The sequence below is a fragment of the Salvia miltiorrhiza genome, chromosome 7 (assembly GCF_028751815.1).
Source record: "Salvia miltiorrhiza cultivar Shanhuang (shh) chromosome 7, IMPLAD_Smil_shh, whole genome shotgun sequence".
Taxonomy (NCBI): domain Eukaryota; kingdom Viridiplantae; phylum Streptophyta; class Magnoliopsida; order Lamiales; family Lamiaceae; genus Salvia; species Salvia miltiorrhiza.
This window is the reverse complement of record NC_080393.1, coordinates 7017216-7043075: the sequence shown is the minus strand read 5'-3', so window position 1 is coordinate 7043075 and position 25860 is coordinate 7017216. Positions and strand designations below refer to the sequence as shown.

General features: G+C 34.2%; 3 protein-coding genes across 7 annotated transcripts in view; 1 reads left to right on the top strand and 2 right to left on the bottom strand.

Moving 5' to 3' along the window:
- Positions 1–25860, bottom strand: part of LOC130992114 (nucleolar complex-associated protein 2) — an 884658-nt gene that overhangs the window by 450134 nt on the left and 408664 nt on the right. The window lies entirely within an intron of this gene.
- On the top strand, positions 7673–11559 carry LOC130992173 (rac-like GTP-binding protein ARAC8). Its single transcript, XM_057916715.1, has 8 exons — positions 7673–8238; positions 8584–8671; positions 8827–8936; positions 9026–9089; positions 9781–9845; positions 9920–9985; positions 10796–10890; positions 11324–11559. Exons 1-8 carry the CDS (start codon positions 8134–8136, stop codon positions 11358–11360), a joined length of 630 nt encoding a protein of 209 aa, XP_057772698.1. The 5' UTR covers positions 7673–8133; the 3' UTR covers positions 11361–11559.
- LOC130992102 (uncharacterized) lies at positions 11836–20197 on the bottom strand. Of its 5 annotated transcripts, none has more exons than XM_057916595.1 (5): positions 19999–20197; positions 19346–19842; positions 17942–18313; positions 13645–17858; positions 11836–12209 (listed from the first exon to the last, which is right to left on the bottom strand). In XM_057916595.1, the coding sequence occupies exons 2-4, from the start codon at positions 19526–19528 to the stop codon at positions 13680–13682; spliced, it is 4734 nt and encodes a 1577-aa protein (XP_057772578.1). In that variant the 5' UTR covers positions 19529–19842; positions 19999–20197; the 3' UTR covers positions 11836–12209; positions 13645–13679. The 5 variants fall into 5 exon arrangements, with proteins under 5 accessions (XP_057772578.1, XP_057772579.1, XP_057772576.1 ...); XM_057916596.1 differs by having other exon boundaries at positions 11836–12155; XM_057916593.1 differs by lacking the exon at positions 11836–12209 and having other exon boundaries at positions 13500–17858.

Sequence of the window (25860 nt, the reverse complement as noted above, 5' to 3'; positions counted from 1 at the left end):
GAAGTTCGCACCGCTTAGTGTCCCATTAGAGACAAAATTGTAATATTGTTAAGAACAGTAATAGAGTCAAAGAACAGTAAGAGGTACTTATATTTATACTAGTACGCTCGTCCGTGCGATGCACGGCAAGCATCGAAAGTAAACGATATATATAAATAAAATAAATAAATAAATATAAATATTAAAGAGAATGAAATATAAGCAACTGTTAAATACTACTCCTATGTTTTAAAAATAAAATAATCAACATCATTTATTCAATGAAAATTCAAATTTGAAAATGTAAAGTTTGGACTTTATATAAAAAAGGTAATGATAATTATAGTTATTAAACAATTGAAAATTATTTGATAAAATTAGTATTACTATTATTATATAATATTACAAGTCATAATAAATAAATAAATCTTTTTTTAACAAACATAAATAACAAAATTATATTTTTAATATATCTATAACCAATTATTCATCTACAAAGTTATATTAAATTTAATATAATATAAAAAAGAGAGTTATATAATGAACCAATATATTTTCCTTCACCTTTCTTATATTCTAAACTATTAAATTAAAATAATATGTAAAACACAAAACATGATATCTACTTATTTTACCTTTTTTTTTTACTTGGGGGAGTTGGGGAGGGGAAACAGTGAGATTTGAACCTGGGACCTCACTGTTCACACACAGGAGGTCGCACTGCTTGATGTTACCTTTTAAAACACAAAAATAAAAATAAATACATATATAGAAACTAATTTTGTACAAAAAAGTAAACATTTCATTAAGGAGGGAGGGTTTAAAGAAATCGTTAAAGAGAGTAGGGAGGAAAGTTAAAAAAAATATTTTAAAAATTTAAATTATCATAATTTATTTATTTTAAATTTACTTTTTATGATTTTGAAATTTTTAAAATTCTCAAAATTTCCATGAAATCGTAGCAAAAAAAGTTTCAAATATATCTATGAAATCATACTTAAATATGTTATGCACAAAAAAGAAGATAAAATTTTTAACAAAAGATAAAAAATATTGAAATGAAAAAATAAGTAAATGATATAACGAAAAATAAAACAAAATATCAAATGAAAATAGATCATTTAAGAAAAAGAACTAAAATCAGAGAGATGAGAGAGAAGACAATTTAATTTGAAAATTTGAATTTTAATATCTTTATTATTTTAAATCTATGTTATATCGATTATATATCAAATTAAAGATAATCTCATGATCTTTAATTTGACATGCATATTGAATATTTTATTGTTATTTAAATTACACGATTTTAAAAAAGAAAAAAAAAAAGAACTTTAACTTGGAAACAAAAAACTGCTACCCACGTTTTGGTATATTTTTTTTTGTTTAACACGTTTTCGGTAGAATTGAATTGATATATAATAACCAAAATTTAAAAAATAACTAAATTTTGAATTACGGCAGGAAAAAATAGCCGTTAAACCGCTCTTTTATATAATATATAGATTCCATCTTATTAAAATAATTTTCTAACTAAACCGAAATAATTTATATTTGTGTTTGATCCAGTAACAAACTGCTAAACCAACTAGAAAATGCTCTCATGTTAATGGGCTACCTTTTGGGCCTATTACCCTTATTTATGTTGGGCCTACACTCTTCTCCTTTTCGGGTTGAGCTTTTGTCTATAGAAAATAATGCATGTTGTAGGTTGAAAATATAAGATCTAATTGTTCTTCAGAAGAATCTTACTTCAAAAGAATAAAATGAATACATATTCACATTTTCCCCCCTCAAATTTTGGGCGACGGTAAAAATAAATAACCACTACGATAAAATTTTCAATTGCCTTCATATGCATGATAGGGGCGGAACTAGATATTTGTTTCCAAATGTTAGATAAAATGTCACATTGTGGAAATAATAAAGTATTAGATAAACCAAAGATTTTAGAAGAATATGTAGTTTTCAAAAGCTTGCCCCTTTTACCCACCAAGAAGAAACGCCCTTGATGGTTGCACATTGCATGATATAAGGAAATACTCTTCACTTTATAATTTTACAACATTTTTTCGAAATTGCAATATATTTTACTCTTATTGAGTTCTTATCATTTTTCCGTAAAAGGAAAAAGAGAAACAAAGAGAATAAACAAACACACACAACACAAAAAATTCACCCACTTATCTTTAAATTTTATAGCTAGTCAACCTTAGATTCCATATTCCTCATGGCTCATGGTGCTAGCAAAAGTGTTTTATCTCTCAAAGTCTTTTTCGTTGCTTTAATTTATTTCTCTTTTTGTTGGTTAATTTTTTCAATCAAATAGGCCATCTTTGATCATGTTGCTTACTCTTTACTTAAGACATATGCCTACCCATAAAAGGACTTTATTCAAAAAACTTTATATCATTTGCCTAGCTTCACATTTATTGCTTTAGAGCTGTCTTTAGGCCCTAAGACTCTTTTAATATACAAAAATATCTGTGAACTTGATTACGCTTGAACCCATTTAAACTAAATAAAATACATTAAAAAGATTATTCATCAAGATCTAGTAATTATTGTCAAGATCTTAGAGATTCCAAAAAAAACAACAGTTAATTTAGTGGGTCTATATTCCAAAATATTGCGGATGAATTCTCAGTGTAATTTAAGGTATTGTCTACTATGATGTTTATTTTTCTTCTCTCGGTGCAAGAAGGGTGAGAGTTGAACTCTAAACATCATTGTTAATACATAAAATTTTCACCATTTGATTGTCCCGAAAGGACGTCTACTATAATGGATAGGGGTGTAATCAATACGAGTCGAGCTGAACAGTGTCTTACTCAAGTTTGACTCGTTTAGCTAATCGAGTTGTTTGCTTAATTATCGATCGAGCTTTAATCGAGTCGAATACAGTGACGAGCCTAATCGAATTTTTTAAATTTAAATTTTTATTTAAATGTTTAGTTATTCTCCTAATACATAAGTTGTTTTTCAAATATATAAGTTATTTTATTCACAACAATGTAATATATTTACTATTTTCTTGTAAATAAATGATGTTAATTAGATACTTATTCCAAATATTACTAATTATAGTATAAAATATAGTAAGACATTTAATTAATAATCTTATGTTTTTAAGATAAGTCATTTAACGAGCTTGTTCACGAGCTAAAGAGTCGAGTATCATCATGCTCAAGCTTGGCTTGTTTAGCTAAACGAGTTGTTCATTAAATTACCGATCGAGCTTTTATTGAGTCAAACATCAAATAGTTCACGAGTAGCTTGACTCATTTAGAGCCCTAATAATGGGTAAGTGTGGATAATTGGATATTATCTAAAGTGGTAAGTAATTATTTAGTGTGCATGTATTAATTTGATGGTATAATGATTCATATTTGAGGTCGAATATCTCATGTTCGAGTCCATTGTCACACAATCTTTTAAAATATTTGTTTCTTTTAATAAAAAGGCATACTCCTTCCTCCCACCTATAACATCCCAAAAAATGAGACGTCCAAATTAAAAAAAATGTAATTATTTCTTTTAATAAAAAGAGATACCTTCCGTTCGCCTATAATATATCATAAAAAAAATGGGGCACACAAATTAAGAAAATGTAGATCAAGTAAATAAAGATAAAATAAATGAGGAAATAGATATAAAGTGCAGATAAAGTAATTTATTTCCTTTTTTAGATTAAGACATTATAAATGGGTGTCCCCCCCAAAAAAAAATTGGAACGTTATAAGCGCGACAGAGGGAGTATTGTTTAAATTTTAGTTTTTTTCTTAACACACCAAATGATATATATTTACCAATTTTATGCTATCCAATATTCTATATACTTCATTCGTCCAAGAAATGAGTATTCATATTTTTTTTTGGTCCGTCCATCAAATGAGTATCAATTTCTGTTTTTGGTAGGTGTACCACACACAACTCACTTACAATAAAAGTGGACCTTTTATTCTAATCACATACACTTAATCAATTTCTTAAAACATGTGCTATCCTCAAATGGGTACTCATTTCGTGGACGGAGGGAGTAACAAACTACTCATCCACCAACTCCTATGTAATCAGATATTTAGTGCATACATGTGCGTGCGTTGATTTAGCGGTAAGTGGTTAATGCCCAAAGGCTGAGGTATTGGGTTCGAATTCACTGTAGCGCGATCATTAAATTTCTTTATTCTTTGCGTAATTTATCAATATATTTAGTGCATACATCAAAGAAATAAAAAAATGTACACTGTGTTTTACCGGACAACTTGACTATCAAGTTACATGATTTTGTATAATCCATAATAATCTATACTTTTTATCAGTTGGAAGTGGAGAGTGGGGGTGAGGATTAAACCCCGGTCTCTCACCCCTTTAAAGATAAGAAATATCACTAGGCTTCATGTTGTGGTAATAATAATCTATACCTAATATATCACAGCAAGCCCTCTTCATTGCACACCAAACCTAAGAAATATTGCTCTCAAATTATTTTGTCTAATGATGTATATCTATTGTTGTCAGTTGTTACCTTGTTGGTTTTTGCAATCATGGAATATATTTTCTTAATTCTTGCAATGGGAAGCATTGCAAGAAAGAGCCAAAATAAGTGCTCACAACAATAATATGGGATTGTGACACCCCTCGTAATCCCATGTGCATGTTTTATGTCCAAACAAGAACTTCTTAGTAATATTATAAGTGGGGCTCATCCATTTCGGATATATTGTGACTAATATTTTTGGGAGATTCTATGTGTGAATAAGAAATACTACTTCCTCCATATTTGAAATTAATGAATATTTATATTTTTGTTATCTATCCTTGAAATAAGTATATATTTTTTTATAAGTATATCCAACGCAATTCACTCACAACAAAAATAAAACCCTTATTTTATTTATGCACATTCTATTCATTTCTTAAAGCATGTATTAATCTCAAATACTTAGGTACCAGGGAGTATTAAATAATTAATGTCATTTCTATCAATCAAGATTGATTGATTTGTATGCTCAAAAAAGATTGATTGATTTGTTCCTTTGGGATGGAGTATTGGTACTTTAATAGTGTACCTATTCTCAAATTCCACAACTGTTTATAAGTTTGAGTCAACATATAGTTTTTCAAGTATATGGTTAGCAAATTATTACACATAACAAAAATTACATGTGCGCACTAAAAATAGCAAATGACGACATAAAAAAGATTGATTAACTTATTTAATGAAATCTTTATAATAAAGAGTCTTACGTCTTATTTACCTCTTTTTTTTATATAATAATTATAAATTGTATTTTTATTTCATTTTTTAACTAAAAATGTACCTTAATTTATTCTAGTGTACTAACTACTAACACTGTCCCTATTAATTATACATTTATTCTAGTTACAACAACTTTAACAACTTTATTAAAATATGTGTTCATTTTCAGACATGACCTATATTTGGTGGACATGAAGTATTTTAGTTGATAGACCTTATTTTATTTATGTTCATTGTTGGGGGATTTCATTCTCCCGTTATATAAAATCATGCGTGATTTATTTGATTATGGAAACAAACTAAAATTAAACTTTACCAAATGCTCTGAATTAGTTTTGAATAATTTATTTTTGAACTACTGACTTACCTATATACACAATTTCAGTTAGAATTTAAGGTTTAGAAATAAGGCATCAAAATCTTGACTAGTCCAAGACCCTGGTAGCTAGAGGAGAATTTAATGGGTAGTCGACGTCGTGTTCCATCTACCTTCATGATTACTGATATTTTAAGAAAACATGCATTAAATATAATATTTTTTTTATTAGAAATATGCACATAAATACATTTATTTCCATGTATAGAGGAACAACTGATATTACACCAATAATAGATTACTCCTTGCATCAACTTTCATGTGATTAGTCCTGAAAACAGGGTTCTGTATTTGCACTATCACCATGCAATTAAGCAACTGAAAATTCGATCATCAAATTGATTTTGTCTTCCTTCTTTTATTGACTCTATTTATGATTGGTATAATTCGGCCTCTCCTCAAATGAGTCGACTTTGTATTTTGGTCCGTTTTATAGAGTATTTAGGAACCCTTGTACTCATTTTTGCTATTAAGTTTCTGATATTTAAGAAATTAAGAAAAAGATTCAAAACTCACTAGCCTGTTTCTCAAAAAGAGAGAGAAAGATAAGGAAAATGGAAAAAGGAAACTCATGAGCCCATTCTTCTCGGGTCGCCTCCTGCATCTTCTTGAACCTCGCATCTTTCTCGTTCGATGGCATTTGTGGACTATTCATAGATATTGACCAATTAGGATAGATGTCCTCACACAGGTAGTAGCCCATTTGATAATAGCTGCAGTTTGCTTAAAATATCATCGGCGACGCCATTTTGTCCAAAAAGTTGGAAAACAGAGGCGATTGGTTCAACATATTAATATCATTGTTCGAGCTGGCAATGCCAAAAAAGCACGTCAAATCCACAAATCGATGGATGCAACTCTCTCAAGAATCAAGGTGGGCTTACCTTGATCACTTCGAGTAAACGCGTCACGCCATGCTTTTGGGCAATTCTTTCAAGCTCAATGCATGCAATCCAGGCTCCCGAGCATTTCGGGAAAGCCCTGCCCTCCCTTGTGCATTTGAAGCAATCGTGTGATGTCGGCCGATGTAGGACGCCAGAGGTATTTGGTGCTATATGCCTTGATAATTGCTCTACATAACCGCTCGAGGCATAGCCGACCCATGGAATCCGCGACCTTGAGGTACTCGTGGAAAATATTCTTTGAAACACCGGTAGTTAGTTGCCGGTTAGCCACCGTATATTTCTACAACGACATGAGCGAGTCCCGAACCGTACAATCTTTCCCCATTTGAAAACACGAATCCACTTGATGGATGCCATGAATGATGCGCTCAAACAAATCCTTTTGCATTTGAAAACGACATCGGAAAAAAGTTGGATCATACACCGGATCGTCGTTGAAATAACCTTGAAGTAGCTGATGATGAGCGGCCTCACGATCGCGATACACAAAACCCCCTCGTCGAGAGAGCTCTTTCAAGTGCTTGCTTGATGAAATGTTTTGTGACAACAGTTTGCATATTGACAATTATTTTTGCAATTCTCTCGGTCTCCCCATCAGACGAAGAAAAAAGTAATAGTAAAACGAAGTTATTTTCTATGTGAAAAAATGGGAGAGAAATGGAGAAATAGAGATGAATTGAAGAAAAAATAATATAATAATCGAGTGGAAGAGTGATTTATTTATAGATGAATTAAAAAAAAGTGAACTAGTTACTTTGAGCCACAACACCCTTTTTAATTTATTTTTATTTTTTTTAAAAATTCAACGTGTGCCTCACATTTTGCTGCGACGAGCCTAGCTCATTCCATCATGCCACGCCTCGAGCTCCCCAATCTGTATCGGTTAATTCATTGTGAAGGCCAACTCAAATCAAGCGATGAGTTGAACCGATGTTGATGCTCTTAATTACGATACCATCTAATCGCGCCTATATAAATGGTTAATTTGTATTAATGAATTACTCCAAAACTTAAAATTAATTTACCCTTATGAGATTACAAGATCTATAATCAAAAATAAAATTTGTTTAAGATAAAGTTGCAGGGGCCCACGGGCTGCTTTGTGCAGTTCCAGAAGTTTTATGGGACTATTAAATGCTGTCAGACCATGTTTCATTTTCTCATCTCATAGTCTCATACTCAAACAACAAAAAAGATCCAGAAAAAATATATAAGTATGGATATATCAAATTTTAGGTATATTTAATCCATTTATGCAGAGTTTCAATGCAACCAATTGAAGTTCCAACAATCCAATTATGAGGCAGAGGCAAAAAGGGTCGGTATTTAAAGCGCCACAGCTTAAAATTGATTACCGCAAGACTTTAGCTTCAACAAACTCTGCCTGTAAAAAAGGTTATTGTATTGATAAGTATCATGTGACCTACGCTTAGTTGACCCTCTCTTCTCTCTCTCATGAGCCCATATAAAATATAGCCTGATTTCCCAACCATTCCAACCACCAGGGCCGTGAAAAAGTGTAATCTTTTTACTGTTGGTTTTCTTGGTTTTTGTCATTGACTGTTTTCTTGAATATTTGGTGTGTGTGTGTGAGTGCGCGCGGTGATGCTACAATGTCTTCAAGCGTTTCAAGATTCATCAAGTGTGTGACTGTGGGTGATGGTGCTGTTGGCAAGACTTGTATGCTTATTTGCTACACCAGTAACAAATTCCCCACTGTCAGTCCTCTCTCTCTTTCTTGAAATTGTAGTGAAAGAATCATGTTCTTGTTGGAAAGATTTATTTTGTTTGATAAATTTGTGTTCGTGTTAGTGGGAATTCTGGGATTTGCAGCTTTTTATGTTTCTATCATCTGTTTTGTTATGCAAAGACAAAAGGGTATATCTTGCTTTCATCCACTTCCTAGGTTTTGTGCTCTAGGTATCTTTCTTGAAATTCGGGATCTGGGATTGGGGATTACTTATTCAGCAATCTTAGTTTTCCAATTAAATATATAGCTATTTAAAATCTTGGGCGATCCTTCTAACGTTTTCCTTTTTTCAATCTTTTTGTTGGGAAATTAGGACTATATACCAACAGTGTTTGATAATTTCAGTGCAAATGTGGTAGTTGAAGGAACTACTGTCAACTTAGGCCTCTGGGATACAGCAGGTAATTCATGCTGGCAGTTGAAATTAGTTGAACTTTTGATTGAATATGGCTTTAAAACATGAAACCTCACAATCTATATTCAAGAAAAGAAGAAACTATTTCTTGAAATCGAGAAAATAAGTAGTAGTTTTTATGGTGTCTGATCTTGTTAACAGGCCAAGAAGACTACAATAGGTTGAGGCCTCTGAGCTACAGAGGAGGGGATGTGTTTGTCTTGGCATTTTCATTGGTCAGCCGCGCTAGCTATGAGAACATATTTAAAAAGGTGAAGATTATTGTAGAGCAGTGAGATTTGTATAAGTTTCTTGGTATATCTTTTCTTGAATTAGTACTTAACTTGGATTATTTTGGCAGTGGATCCCAGAACTTGACCATTTTGCTCCTGGGGTTCCAGTTGTCCTAGTTGGCACCAAACTAGGTATGTTGAGCCGTTGAAATTGTTGAATTAGTTCTTGCTGGTGATTCTTGATAATTTATGGATGCTTAATGAGAATGTTATTACCACATTATTCAATAATTAATTGCTTTGGATTGAAGGGTGGAATTCACATTTTCTGTAAACCATGATCAGCTTTCGGATGGAGCTGCCGATGACAGTAGTGAACTCACAAAAGAACTGCATAAAGGCTTAGGGTATCCAGAAATAGTGAATTGCTCCTTTTCCATTATTCACAACTCATAAAAGGAATGTAGGCGATAGCTCCGATGTCACCTAGATACTAGGCGGCATGCATGGAAAAGAACTTAAATCTCTTGTTTACAGAACCTTGCTAGTCTGATTGATGCATGTTAGCTAGCCTGTGGTATATGCACAAACATTTTACTTGAAAACGTTGCTCAAATTGATAATGTATCAGTCAGATGATGGTATATAAGAGTTCTTGTCCTAATAACTGCTCTTGCTCTCACTATCCAACATGGGATAAGGGCGCAGGTCGAGGGACACAGAATCGTTGGGCAAAGAAAAACATATTCGTCTGGAAAAAGATATCTAATCATAGACCTTATCATTCTTTTGCATGCTTTCATCTTTCTTTCAACGATGCTTCATATGTTCATCTGTTTACACTATATGTTGAATGAAAAGAGTGTCTTTGTACTGACAACAGATCTTCGCGAGGATAAGCATTATTTGGCTGATCATCCTGGATTGGTGCCTGTTACCACTGCACAGGTAGGCGTTTTCTTCATTTCCGACTAATGCCTAATATTCACATCTTGAAATGATGGTGGGTTATGCATGATCAGGGAGAGGAGCTCCGAAAAAAAATTGGCGCTGCCTACTATATTGAATGCAGTTCAAAAACTCAACAGGTAGAAGTCAAGTTGATTCAGTTATGTGATAAAGTAAAGTAGTTGTCTTGTTAGTTCCATACCATTTATGGGGTTTCCTTCACAATCAAACCTTTCCTAGAATATCACATAATGTAGGAACTCTGTAAAAAGAATGTACATTGAGCGACTTTTTCATTCTATATAAAAACTTATTTATCCACTATATTATTAATTTTGAATGAGCTCCCAACCACTTAGGCTGCATTTACTTTGATGAATAAATTTATCCATGGATAATGATGGATAACAAAAATTTATGCATTTAAATGTCTAATTTCTTTTCCAACATTTGACACAAAAGCATTTTTCCTTCCTTTTTTTCACTTCAAGGATGGATAATATTATCCACTCAAAAATGGAGGGATAATATTATCCATCCTTGAAGTGAAAATAAGGGAGGAAAAATGGTGAACTTCTCTTTTGTGTAAAATGTGGGAAAAGAAATGAGACATTTAAAGACATAAATTTTTGTTATCCATCCTTTTCAATAGATAAATAAATTTATCCTTCAAAGTAAACGCACCCTTAGAGTCAAGATTTGGATACATATGATGATAGCGATAGGTAACAGATTCACTTGAATCCATCCACTATAACATCCATATGTGTTTGTGGAATATCGACACAGTTATGATAGTCTTCATCCGATGATGAAAGTATCACCGTATAAGGCTACAAAATTGATCGCCATTGTCTCAAAATATCAACCACTCATGTTGTCATTTATTTCGTGAACTCCAAATGTTTGAGTGGTGGATCAATGACCTCTGTTTTTGTTGCAATGTGCAGAATGTGAAAGCAGTTTTTGATGCTGCTATCAGAGTAGTCATCAAACCACCACAAAAGCAGAAGGAGAAGAAAAAGGCACGTAAAGGATGTTTTGTGTGAGTACATCTACTCTTCCAATTATGTTTGTAGCTTCGATTTTCCATTTTTTTAACACTGACTTATGTTCACTTACCTAATCTGTGCTATCATAAAATGCTAATACAATATGAATCCTTGAATATTAGCTCTTGTATCCAGAGTAAACTGCTTGCGCGTATCTGTGCCTTCACATGCGCTCTCACACACACACACACTGAACGAAATCGTCTTCAGTTTGAAACATAAATCGGTTCCTCTCTCAAACTTGTGCTACAATTTTTTGTACCAGTTTTACTTAAGTGGCTGAATGTAAGATGTTAAGCTGAATGAAGTTTTTTAACAAGATAATCGTGCTTTCATGTATCCATTGATCTTGTTTTCCCTTCAGTCTGAAACTCCTCCATCGTTTCATTTTGTTTTGTGACTGACATTAGGCGTCTGATTTTGCAGGAATATGTGGTGTGGAAGAACAATCTACCAGGAATGAAGGAAAAGGTGTTGATAGCATTAGCATGGTAGACTAAGACTAGTCTTTCCAGGCAATTCTTTTAATCTGGGCAGAACTGAATCCGAGATACTAATGTTTTTTTGTTTCTGGGAGTAATGTAAGAACCTAATACTAGTAGTAACTACTACACTCATTCTACAATTTACACAAGTGCTTCAAAGTTTTAGTTGGTGAGAAATATGCTCTTAAACTGAACCAAGTTTAATTGAATTGGATACAAATAGTTACATATGTCAAATAGTATATAATCTGAGGGTCGGTTATCCTATTAACTCCCCTTTAAAGTATAAAATATAGCATGGTGTTCTGATTAGATATGACACAATAAAAAGTAATGAATTTGTTATAAAAATAATGAATTCGTTGCGAAGGACAATTTCATTGGATTTGAACACAACACAACACCGTAAATCTTTACAGTCTAAAGATCTAATTAATTCTGGCAACTGCTAAAGAACTAAAACGAAATTGTAAATGACATGAATCCATCAATGTGGTCACTGTTCCCAACAACTCTGTAAAATATTAAAACGACAAAATAATATACTACAACATAAAATAATCTCCACAATACCCGTCACTGCTAGAGCAAGCAAACAGCATAAACCAAATAAATTAACAGAGTGAGCAAAGCTCGTTTTCTCAGGAGGGTCAAAATCCAATTCTGTTTCTATCAGTCCAAACCAGGACCAGCTTCCTGAGAATAGTTAGGATGTCGCACCAAACTAGTCAGCATGTCAACCTTCCATAACTAGGCTGCGACATTAGTGCTTTCTGCAGCAACAATATCTACAGTTGAGATAAATGACAACAGCCAGCCATGAAACTCTGCAGCATAGGGGGTTCAAGATTATGAACATGTATAATCTACTCATAAGTCATCAATCTATTCTCAAAGTAACCATCGCGTTTAATCGGCTCAGATACAAGCCAACTAACCACAAAAGAGAGCTCACTAGTCCCACATAACTACAGAACTACAGTTGCATAAATTAGAACAGTATAAATAAGGTCTACATCAGTATTGTACACAGACAAAAGGTCTTAGGCGGAACATTTTGCCGGATAAAAAATATAATTACAATTGCCTAAGCTACATGACACCATTACACAGTCACGTAAAATCTCTTTCCATCAAAAAATTCATAAGAGAGCTTAAATACATGAAAACAAGATTATTAAAATTCAATTGATCCTTTCCCCTATACTACCCCTAATGCATCAGAAAACACCAATTTGCAACAATGCAGATTTCTAATGTATTACATTAAAAACAAGTAGATAAATCATTGCCTGCAATTGGAAGCTACTCTGAATAAGAAAGAGTATGCCTATCCACTTCTAGTAAACCTTTTGAATTTCAATGATTAGAAGCCATACATTCCTAGAATTTAAATCTTATCTCACCATTACGCCTTTCATAACCTCTAAATGCTAATAAGAACTTAAAATAAGCTTACCCACAGATTCAATGGAGCATGACGAAAATCAGTACTTCATGCGACCATGTTGAATGTCTAAATGATCCATCCACAATTCACATGGATACATGTGAGACTGTAACATAAACCATCGATACATCTAGTAGATTATATTTCTGAATGTTGAGTTGTTTCCAATAATGTAGTTTCATTTACTAAAACAAGAAAAATAATACATAGAATTCAATCATAGTCTAGTAGAAATGTAAATTCCTTGACCATATGTACATGTATGTTTGATGACCCCAAAGTACACATCAGTAGGTTTATAGTCTGCATGCAACCATCATAACTTTACTGTAATCAAACTAAATGTTAATTAAAGTATAACAAACAAGCTAAAATGCTTGAGAATTGTACTTGTAGCTTAACCAGGGTTAGAGTCGAATGAAAAGAAAAATTGTAGCGTGCTATATGTTCCATTAGAAGAACTTAAAATTCAATCAGAAGGGATCATGTCACATAGCATCAGGGGCTCTATGCCACAGTGATTTTGACCCCAGGCGACTTGAATCCTAACATTACTGCCGTGTGTTTGTGCTCAAGATAAGACAAATTATACTCCCCAGATAACATATCATCGAAACTAAAAATTGAAAAAGAACTTGCTGTCAGTAGATAAAACAAGTCAAAAGCATGAAGGCCAATCTCCATCTCAACTATTTATAAACTGAAAAGGGTGTGTTGCTGAAAAAGAACATTAATATAATACAAAAATTTAAGTTAGCTTCTCTCGAACATCAGCTATTATTTATTACGCACTGCACTAAGAAAAAACTTACAGCATTTTGGCAACTGGTATATTCCATGTTACATTCTACTGCCACGAGGGCTGCCTATTTCTGAAGGTCTCATCCCAGCTTCCTTCAGGCTCCTTCCTCTTCAAAATACTACCTGAATCTGAGAACATCCTGGCCTGCTCTTCCTGTAGAGCATGCGAACTGGCAACAGAATGTTGACCAGATGATAGAGGCAATATTTCATCCCTGACATCACTTTCTATGGCCCCAGGACCTGTATTGAGGTCAAGACCCTGTCTACCCCACTTTCTGTTGCTCTCCAGCCCGCCATTATAGCTAATGTCGGGAAGGCTGACCATGTATGGCCTTTGGAATTGGGATGCAAAAGAGCCAATGGGACCCAGATATTGTGAATTTACTGGAGGAGCAAAAAGCCTTGCACCAGAAGAGGAATCCGCATATGATGTTGCTCCAACCGAAAAAGGAGTTGAAGGGAGAGGATAAGAAGTTCCAAACGGGAAGACTGGGAATTGGAAAGAATTAGTCCCGAAAGGCACTGTAGGCGATGATGACAACACTGATCCGCGGTACATATCAGGATTGAATGGGTTGACACCTGCGGAGCCATATATTCGCTGGGGTGCACCAGGCGGAAACATTGGAAAGGGCTGCTCCAATCGTTCAGGTAATATTGATGGGACTGTTACTGTAGAGTAAGTACCACCTGAAGGAAACCAAGATGAGAAACTGCTCAGCACTGGACCGTTCATTCTAACACCTGCAGAAGGCAGCTGCGGTGTTATACTACCATTGACTAGTTGATTACTCATGAATTGGTCTACGCCAGCATCATCAGCCACAGGCCCATTGTTGAGATCAAAATCCCTCTGAACATGAAAACCACCTAATGGTTTGTCATGCATAACAGAAGACTTCCCATCACGTTTGCTGCTGGTGGAGCAGATCCCAATATCATTTGTTTCATCAACTCTGTTCAAATCAAAATCCAGACCGCAAGAACCACGAACAGGTAAAGAATCTGATGCCTCATTAGCACAATTGCTTGGTGACTCAGTTGTTGAGCCAACTGCCAAAGCAGAACCACTAGAAGCCATTTCCTCGAGAACTCTTTCATCCGGTACATTTAGATCAAAATCCAGTGAAATACGGTCATGCTTACTGGTAGAAGAATCAGAGCAAGACAAATTAGTTAGACCCAACGGCATTTCAAAACCTCTTTTGGGTTCAGCAGGTCGAAATGCACTAGTAGCGGCAGATCCCTTCCAGCCAAGTTCCACTTTACATTTCAACAAGTTCTCTGGGGGAACAAATGGACCTTTGGCAGCAGCTGCTACAGTAACAGATGCCGAGTTTCCATCAATTGTAGAGCTCGTTGGGAATGCCAACGAGTTAATATGAACAGTTGACAAAGTAGGTGATGATTTATTGAGAGAATCCCCACATTTCCCATCCTCAGCACTAAATTCGTTTAAGTCAAACTTCATTTTTGTACCTGAAACTGTTGCTCCTTCAGCAGTAAAAGAAGCAGCCCCATCACCAGTGGAAGCAAACTTGTCTGCCTCATCTTGCATTGTGCTAGCAGATCCAAACCGAGCTAACTCAACTTCTTTCTGGCCTTCAAAATCCACAGAAATAGGACACCTTACCTGAGGGGGTGAAATTTGCTCCACAGTTGCCTGGTTTTCTACATTGGTCTCTTCAAAGTTATTGTTCAAATCATGTGATATCGGACAAACAACAGAAGCACTATGGCTCTCACTGACTGCATTTATGTCAACATCCTCATCAAAGTTCAACTGTTCAGATTTACTCATGCAACTCTTAGCATCCATGTCTTCTGGTTCTCCGACTTTTACTACATCACCAGGTTCTGAGCCTTCATCTTCAACCGTTGGCTTACACTCATTAGTAGTCAAATGACCAACACTAACTTTCTCCTCAGTAACCATGACATAAGTTCCACCACTTATGCATTTTGGAAGTTTATCAGAGATCGCCTTGCTGGCAGTGCCCTTTTCCTCATGATTTCCTTGACCAGATTCACTATCTCTCACCTTCTCCAAGGAGATAGGTGCAGTGACTGTCTTTTTATTCGGCTTCTCCTCAACCTCCAACTTAAGATCAGCATTGCTTCTCAAATCTTTACTCGAGGAACGAAAGTCTTTTGCGCATTCTCCAGCTGGTACATCTATAGAAGAATATGATGGTGAACACTTTCTGTCACAAGATGGTGATGCAGTTTTGGACACATGTAACCTATCATTCGACCAGGAGCTACCTTCTAAACCAGCATGTTGTTTTCCATCACAAGCAACAGAATCGTCAACAGAAAACTTAGATTTTGCTTCATCACCATTGCAGACTTCATCGGCAACTGGTTTACTTCTTTCAGTAGAATTAGTAGGAGAAACCACATCAGATCTGGATAACTCACCAGCAGCCACACTAGCAAGTAAGTTCATTCCAACATCATCTTCAAGGGACAAAGAAGAAGTTGCTTCAGAATATTTAGCACAGCTCTCAATTAAAGCATTCATGGGGCTGAAAGAAGAATGCGACTTGACCAACTTAGGTAAAGTTGCAGGAGGGCCTTCAATTGTTCTCTTGGAGTCTTCAGTTGTCATGCTTTGCTCTTCATCGGGAGGAACTGCTGGTGACCCAGCACCTTCTGATCCAGTCAACGTGTCCTTCGGATCATTGTTTTGACACGCCTTCATTTTCGCAACAGCATTACATTGATATAAATCATTCTTGCCCTTTGAAGGATCATCATGTTGCTCGTGCTTAAGCACAGGAGAGGAAGCTCGACTGCTCATAACTGTAGGATCTTCAAGAGATCCTCCATTGACACCTTGTGCGGGGCTTCTTATCCGGTTAGGTATCTTAACAATTAGCTTATGACTACTTCCTTCATTGATAGGCCCCTCAACAACCCTTTCACTAGTTAATGCAGAGTGAGACAACTTCTGCATAGCCGTACTTTTGTGTGCAGAAGAATTTTTGTTAGAGTTTGTTTCTTTCTGACTTCCAGATGCTGACCTTCCTGGAGAACTGCTAATTTTTCGATTACGTGTGCTAGATGATACTTTATTAACAGTCCCCGAACCAGAAGCGGAACTCTTTACATCCTCCTTGGATGAGGAAGATCGACCACAATTATGAGACTGGTTTGAGCTACTACTCCTGTCCTCTCTATTTTGATGGGCATCAGCAGTACCCCCAACAGAAGTTCTCGACTGGCTCTCCTTTCCAGATGCAAGAGATGAAGCTTGCTTCACAGGCCCAGGGGACGAGACATACTTTGCGGTAGTTTCCCCATGTGAAGACCTCACAGAAGTAGGTTTTATGGCAGAGCTCTGTGTAATAGAGCTTTTCATGACAACATCAGAACCACTAGGCGTGATGCTTCCACCATGAGAAGCCTCTGGAAGTCGTGATTTGGAAGACCATGCAGCTACAGCTGGGGTTGAACCAGACTTTAAATCAATGCTCATCATTTCAGCTTCAACGCGCTTCTTCCATGTGTCAACTAGAGTTCGGGCCTTTCTCTGAATTTCTGTATTTTTATGTGATCTTAAATGATTCACAGATCTTCCAATGTTGCACATTTGAAGGGCATGAAGACTAATTGGGAGTTTATCCAGTGCACGAAGTAAAACCAAAAGAAACTCCTCCACAGATTTATCACCATCCTTTAGGTTACCATTGGCAATCTTCCCTTTATGAATATCCTGCAGCCACTCATCCATTACAGGCACACCTCTTAACTCCACAAACCGACTCAGACAATCAACCTTATCGGTGAAAGCCATCACACTTGCGAACATGGCACGGTTAACTAAGTCCATCTTTCTCTCCATCCGATCTGATTGCATCAACTGAACTAGCTTCTCAACCCCCTCCACATCCGCAACTCCACCATTTTCGGTTATTCGTGCAATCTCATATCTTAGATTACTTTCTTTTTTACACTGACCAGAATCACCTTCATCAGTCCTAGAGGAACGTTCACGTTTTACAGGATCTGCACAATGATCAATTCTTTCTCTCTTCTTTCCCTTGTTTTGAGAAGGTATAGAAGTCCCACTATTTTGACCACTATCAGAAGCTGGTTTTAGTTGTGAGGTTGAAGTTGGAGTTGTAGCCTGCTTTGGAGAACGACCACTAGGGTGTAATGTCACATGCATCTCTTTTCTAGTTTGGTGTAAAAGCTGATCTACTTCTTCTTGTTGCTCCTGCAATACCAAACATCCATTATTATTTAACATGAAAATAAGAAAAACAAATAGAGAAGTTTTACTAGAAGATTAAGACCAACATTAATATAGTCTTGGTCTGTTAGCCACCATAAACACTTCTTCCCAATGTCATAGGCACGTCGACAAACAAAACAGGATGTCCCAGTAGGAAGTTCTGCACCTCTAGGAAGAAAAGCAACTTTACAAGGATGGAGAAGTGATGCAGCAGGAATTTCGTCCTTGTGAAAGGAATAGAATATCTCGTTTGGAACACTATCCGGTAAAGGCCCTTTCCCAAGCTTCAGCTCAGATGATCGATAAAGCCAGTTTACCCCTAGCTGCAGGTTATTCTCTTTGTCCAATGCCAACCAACGAATCAAACCAATGAAAGGTGGAGAATTGTTAAGTGGTTTGAAAAGAGCACAATCACCAACACTAATCTTACGACCATCCTGCAAAAAAAATAAAGATAAAAATAGATAAAGCCAAAATGACATGGAAAACTGCTTTGAATGGAAAGTATGAAAAGTTCCGACTCTTCTGGGAAAGAGTGGACAAATTTATATTATCAAATTTTTAATACAAATGATCTAATGGTACAGAGAAAGAGAAAGCAGCAAGATTAGCATCAACAACCAAGGCAAACACAATTTCTTAGTTCTCCTTACCTTTATAACAAAAGAGGGGGGTGAAAGCCAAAAAAAAAAAAAAAACTTGAGTTAGTAAGATGAACCTAGACTTTCATTAGATAACATGCAGATTTTGGCAAAAAAAATTAATCTAACACATTCAGAGAGAAAATATTGCTTGAAGGACAAGACAGCTGTACAAGGTTAAGGCAATGAAGATAACTTATTTTCTACCTGGAAAATAAAACTTTCATTTTGTTCATTAAGGTGTGCTAATTTTCAGCAATCGCAAATTATAATTCCTGCAGTCATCTCATAGATACTTGCCCAAGAAATGGTTCTCATGATGGTATGAATTTGTTTCCCCCACTATTGAAGGAAAATGATATGACACTAAATGATTGGATCATATTAAATAAATGTGCTCTGTTAATATACAAATATCAGTAGGTGATCTAATAGACGGACAAAAAATTCCTTACACCAAAAGTTATACAGTGTTATGCACCTAGAATAAACCCTTCTTAGGGGAAAATGACGAGCAAACTCTACCGACTACATAAGTACAGCAAGTATAATAAAGAGTAAATCCACAACAATTCAAATAAAAAATGGAATGAGCGAATTTCAGCTCCCTCATCCGGATGGAAAATCCAGCCCATCAGTCAGGTAAATGTATGCATTACATTTCAAAAGGTAACAATAAGAACCCCGAAATAATCCATGCTGAAAAAGCCCCTTTGAAACAGAAATCGTTTCCTCTTCACTGACAATCGGAGAAACAGAATACACTCCTCCTAGGTGCAAATAGAGGTAATGAAAAACAACAATTGGAAAAACCCACCAAATCAATACCTTGAAGAACGAATTACCAGTTGTGGAAGTTGTGATAGAAGAAGCAATAGGAGAATGATTATCACCGGCGGAAGCTACAGCGTTATCGGCAGTCGCCAACGGAGGGACTGACCGCATGTGCTGACTACTACTCCTCCTTAAACTCCTAGAGCTCTCGCCGTCCCGCTGAACCCTCCCATGCATAATAAGATACGGTATCTTGCATTTTCCCAAATTCTTATACCATCCGATTCCCCAATTTCAAGCTTCAAACCCTTCGATTGTAATTCTTCATCAGATTAACACCATCCATCAAAACCCCAACTCCTGTTCCACACGTTCATATCATTTCCCCCAATCTTCACAATCTCGAGAAACCCAAATCGTTAATTCGCCCCAGAAAAGAAACCCTTCAAATCCCCAATTCAACCACCGAAAAGCAGATCGCTCCAATTCCAGATAAACCCTTATTTAGCAACCTCTTCAAATCTCGAACAAATCCAATTCGAGTATAAAACCTTCAGATCGAAAAATAAAACGACATCAATCAAACAATCAGCAATAAAAATCACAAGAAAACGATAACAAACACGCAAGATTAAAAAAATCGCACACCGCACATCCACGCACACACGTGCGGCGTACAAAACGGATAGAGAGAGATGGAATAAAACCTGCGGCACTTTTTCGACAGAGAGATGGAGAGAGAAGAACGGAGATTTTAGAGAGAGAAAGCAGCGGGGTATAGAGAGGGGGAAGGTACAGAGAGAGAGAGAGAGAAATGAATGGGGTACGGCGTCGTGTTGAGTTTGAGTGGAGGCGGGCAGATCGGGCAGACCGGGCAAGGGGGATGTAATAATAATGTCGCCCCCCAAGGCAGTGGGATGCGGTTAGATATCGCACAATGTGACTGCACTGCAATACCCCTCTTCAGTTGACTCGTCTGATTTGACTTACGTTTTTTTTTCTTTTTCCTTTTTTTTATTCGTTATTTTTTTTTTCCTGAATTTAAAGTTGTTTGCTTGGCGTTGGTGTCATCATCAATATGGGAAATGATAAGATCACCATCTACCGCCAACCATCTGTATTTAAAAGTTTCAATTAATTAAGTGATCATATTTAAAAGTTTTCTACTGCACCCTCTCCCCTTATAAAAAGTAGTAGTATCAATTTTTAAATAACACAAATATTAATAAAGTAATTAGATATATTTTGAGTGAAGTAAAAAATCTCCTTTATTATGAGCAAATAAATTGAATATATTTTATGATGACGAAAATAAAAAATTAAATATATTTTCTGAGTACTAAAAAAATACTCTTATGACTTTTTTTGGTAGTCGAACTCTAGGACGATTTTATTGTGATCTAATATTTATATTCTCAATTAGTTGAATTATATTATTTCCAATCTTTCTACGTATACGCCCACAATAGACTATAATAAAATTGCAGTAATTTAGAGGAATGAAACAAATAAAATTTTGACAACTCATTTATCGTAAAAGTAAAAAATATAATTATACTCCCTCCGTTCCATGAGTCTGTGCATCATTTTTCGTGACATGAATTTTAGTAAAATGTTAAATGGGTATATTGGGTGTTGAAAAAGTGATTCACTTTATAAAATAAGAGTAAGAAATAAAGAGTTAGTGATGAGATAATGTCCAAAAATGACAAATGCACGCACTCGTGAGACGTTCTAAAATAAAAATAAAGACACACTATTATGGGGAGGGAGTATTAATTAAGTAAAATAATATGTACCCAATTATCGGAATATGTGAAAGTTTATTGATGTATGTGAAAGTTGATTGATATATGTATCATTTAATAAATTGGATCGGATTTAATATACTTTAAATGTAACTATATATATTAGAGGTATGCAAAGATCTTATAATATTATGTTCCATAAAATGTATATATATATGGTTAGGTTCTATGAAGAAATTAATTTTTTTAGAAAATTAAGAACGTTGAATATGTCAATAATTTTTTATGAACATAGCAATAAATTTATTGAATGTTTGAGGATCGAATCCTGGAGTGCGGAATTTTAAACAAATACACATCTTTTCAACAAATACGTCCGTTCATAAAAAATTATTAATATGTTCATCACAATTATTGATATATTCATCAAAATTTGACATGAGATTTATTCTTAATTCTAGACCGTTTGATAGATCATGATTAATGGATGAGATAGTTTTTCACTTCTTTAAATATCTGTATTTCTCAATAATGTATGTGCAATTTTGGAATTTCACTAGGATATTGACATCTAAATCCATTTTAGGCATTGAGATTGAGAATCCAAACGAAATCCCATCTTGAGAATATGAGATCATATGATTCAAAATTTGAGTATGAATTTCTAACATAAAATAAAAAAAGTAAAAAATATGAGGAGAATACATTCCTCATGCCACGTCGGACACCCCATGGGCAAGCATCTAGGAAATTGTTCCTTTATTGGCAACTCATTGACACCCACCGTTCTTCATTCCTACCATTTTTTGAGTCGAGTTGTTGCGATAAAATCACCCATGCTGCACATTACAAGGGGCAATTTGGGTAGATCGCATTTCTTTGCCAGGTGTGCAATGTCGTCCGACGTGGCATTAAGGTTGTCTCTTGGTGCAGTTCATGTAAACTTGATCATCTCTCACGTGAAGTGCTTTGGAAAAGTTTTGCACGGGACAAAGTTGTTGGCCCATTACACTTGACTATGTTTGCACTCCTCATTTCATTTTGTGGACAAAAATATTATTGGTTTTTTCTTGAAACTAGTATACGCCCACTCGTGCGATGCACGACTAATATCGAAATTGAAAGACATGTTAATATATATATATATATATATATATACACACACACACAAAAATGAATCTCAATTATAAAAATAAAGTTATCCACGATATAATTTTAATAAACAAAAACATGAATTTGAAAATATATAAATTTTTATTTTAGTATTTACAATTTTCAAAATAGCAATTAATTGATTTTCATTGATAATGTATTTAAATATATAAATTCACAATAAAAAATAAGTATAAATAATAATGAGTATCATTATATATCATATAATATTCTAAGATGTTCAATACTATATTTTTGCATATAGTTTAATAATAGTATATTTTTTGGATTGGATATTTAATCATATTTATGTGGTTATTTTGTTAAATACAAATTTTAAACTAAAGTTCGTGTACACATCCAAATATTTGAATTTGCAGATAATATTAAGACATGCTACTGCATCTTCAGTTTACTTTTTTTAAGAGAATCAATTATGATTCTCCAACTAATGATTTTTTCAATGAACCAAATTTTTTTTTCTTAATAGATAAGTAATGGTCAATCTAATCAATAAATAATAATAACAAATATGTTGATATAAATAAATATAAAATTGCATATGAAAACATATTGAAAATTTAATAAATCTAAATCGAATTTGAAAATATACTTTAAATATATAAAATTATCCATCTATAAATTTATAGTATATATTTCACATAAAAATTATGTTTAAGTTAATGAGTTCTAATATAAATAAATATAAATTTCATCTTTTAGTTGCATTAAATTGTTATAATAAAAATTATAAAAAGTGATATTGAATAAAATATAAAAAATAAAATAAATAAAGAAAAATGAAGGAGAAAGAACCTTAAAATTAAAAGAATTGAGAAAATAGAAAGGAGAAAGAGGAAAAAAATTAATTTTGTAACTTTAAATTATAATAACTTATTCGTTTCAATTTTATTTTTTATAATTTTTACATCAATTTGTCGTTTTAATTTAACATCCATATTGAATATCTTTTTATTAATCAAAGTTGATGATTTTTAGAAAAGAATAAAAAAAAATTGAAGAAAGAGAAATTTTAGTGGAAAAAAGTTTATGTTAAAACTCATCTTTCATATATATATATAAAATAAAACCTAAAGATAAAAGATACTAATATATATGCAAAAATAATAGGAGAGAGAAAATTAATAATTTAGATATTTCTAACTTTGTTTTAACTCCATTTGAAATATAATAATATATATTAAATTAAAGTTCTTGTCATAATCTTTAATTTCATATGAATATTAAATATTTTATTATTAACTAAAATATATAAATTTTCAAAAAAGAAGAGGAAATGAAAATAACTAAAAAAAAAGAAATAGAAAAAAGGTAATTTTTTGAAGAATGAATGACGTGCCTATTAACACTACTTAATGCAAAAGATATGCTTAGATGTAGTGGGGGGGGGGAGGGGGCAAAATACGAAGAAAGAAGTTAGCCTAAAATATAGGAATTTTGAATTTAAAAAAAAAAACTGATTGTTTTTTTTTTTTTTTAATTTGGCGATAAAAAGTAGTCGTTGAACTGGTCTTTTATATAATATATAGATGTGGTTTTTGCCCGTCCGATACTATTCGCAAATCGCAACTCTTTTGCCAAAATAGAAAACTTAGGCGGTAAGGCTTTATTAAAGAGTGTTATTTTTCCCTATATTGTGTCGGGATTAATTTTGTGTAATAATTATAAAAGTGATATAATAAATTGATTGTATACGAGTGGAATTGCAAACGAGTCGAGACTAATATTAGCACGTTCGAGCGCAACTCGTTTATATATGTGGATGTTCGAGTTCCTCGAGTTGAATTTGAGCTTTTATTTTATTGATCGAGTTCGATTCGTCATCATTTTACCGAGTCCGAGCTCGACTTGTGTAATAATCGATATATTATCGAATTCGAGCTCAAGCTCTGTTCGTTACATGTCTATTAAAAATTTAGAAAAAACTTCTTAACTAATATTACTCGAGCTCAACTCGTTTAAGGTTCGTACACTAATTCAATTGAAGACTCGATTTAAGGTTCGTGAACAGACTCGTAAACAGTCGAATTTGAATATGCTTGTGAGCTTAATGAGCTTAGTGCTGTCATGCTCGAGCTCGTCTCGATAAAATTACTGAGCTTGAAATCAAGCTTGAGCTCAACTCGTTTAATATCAAATCTAGTTTCAAACAAACTTTTTTTAGTTGAATCTCGAATAACTTGCAATTAACTCTGTTCATTTACAACCTCATATATGAATGTATTTACTAATAATACATCATCATATCAAATACTCTCTCCGTCTCATTAGGCTTATCTCATTTCTTTTTGGCACGATTATTAAGGAGAGTATAATTAGTATAGTAAAAATATGTAAATGTGTGAGACCATATTATTTATCGTATAGAATCATTATCAAATATAAAAACATGACAAAATCAATGGAATAATCCAAAAAAGAAAATAGGACAAGATCACTTAGACGATGGAGTATGACTATAAAGATTTCACGTTTCAATCTAAACTTTAAATCTTAAGACATGGAACATTATCGTTCTACTTATATATCAACATTATACAACATTCGAGAACAATAAGAATTGTACTACTATTTTCTCTCTCTTTCTCTCAACATGTTCTTCAAATTAATTTATCTTTTGAAGTACACAATAATTCCGAGTAGAATGAGAGTTAGAGGGTGTTTGGCTAAGCTTATAAGCTCCTCAAAACAACTTATAAGGTGTTTAGGAGCTTATAAGCTCCTTCAAATTGTTTGGCAAAATAAGCTTTTAAACAGCTTATAAGCTCCAAGAGCTTATAAACTCCTCAAAAAATAAGTTCCCTCACCCCAACTTATTTTTTTATAATCTCATATGCAACAATCCTTATACAAATATTTTTCCACTATAATTTATTATTTTCATCATTAATCATTTAAGTTCATTTCTCTTCGATTTTTTTTCTCTAACAAAAAAATTCTCTCTCTAACTTATAAGTTCAATTATCCAAACACTTCGACAACTTATAAACTCTTAAAAATTACATCTTATAAGTTCTTTTTTTTTTAGGGAAACATCTTATAAGTTCTTGAAACATCTTATAAACTCCAAAAGCTTATAAGCTTTTTAAAATAAACTTGGCCAAAGACCCTCTTAATTAGGGATGGCAATCGGGTACGATGGGTATGGATAGTGACTATCCATACCCATACCCACGAACTAAATGGATAATGGTTGCTACCCACGAAACTATCCATGGATATCAAATGGTATCCAAACCCACTACCCGCGGATACCCACTACCCGTCGGGTATCCGCGAAACCCGCTATCCGACGGGTATCCGTCACCCACTATCCGACGGATACCCGTTATCCGCCGGATACCCACTATCCGCCGGATACCTACTATCCGCTGGATACCCACGAAATAGAATTTAAATATTAATTTACAACTTTCTCTTTACTCCACGATTTTCTTCCGGTTCCTCCTCATTTCGAGCTGCAACTTGTTCACTCTCCCCTTCGTTCCGTTCTTCAGTTAGAAGAGGAACTTGCTCATCTCTTGGACTAGGAGCCGAAGCTTGAGAGGTAGGGGCACTGCTGTTTATCGGTGTCAACATCCAACAATATGCAACCATTGTTCAATAAATCAACAAATCATCAAACATATACTCAATTTTCAGCCACTA

Bases quoted from the DNA above. Each gene is read 5' to 3' on its own strand.
- LOC130992173 (XM_057916715.1), top strand. From the start codon at position 8,134: ATGTCTTCAAGCGTTTCAAGATTCATCAAGTGTGTGACTGTGGGTGAT. The intron at 8,239-8,583 runs GTCAGTCCTCTC...TTGGGAAATTAG, and splicing joins CCAGTAACAAATTCCCCACT to GACTATATACCAACAGTGTT. The intron at 10,891-11,323 runs GTGAGTACATCT...CTGATTTTGCAG, and splicing joins GCACGTAAAGGATGTTTTGT to GAATATGTGGTGTGGAAGAA.
- LOC130992102 (XM_057916595.1), bottom strand. From the start codon at position 19,528: ATGCATGGGAGGGTTCAGCGGGACGGCGAGAGCTCTAGGAGTTTAAGG. The intron at 18,314-19,345 runs GTATTGATTTGG...TTTTTTTTGCAG, and splicing joins CTGGTAATTCGTTCTTCAAG to GATGGTCGTAAGATTAGTGT. The intron at 17,859-17,941 runs GTTGGTCTTAAT...TTGGTATTGCAG, and splicing joins CAGACCAAGACTATATTAAT to GAGCAACAAGAAGAAGTAGA.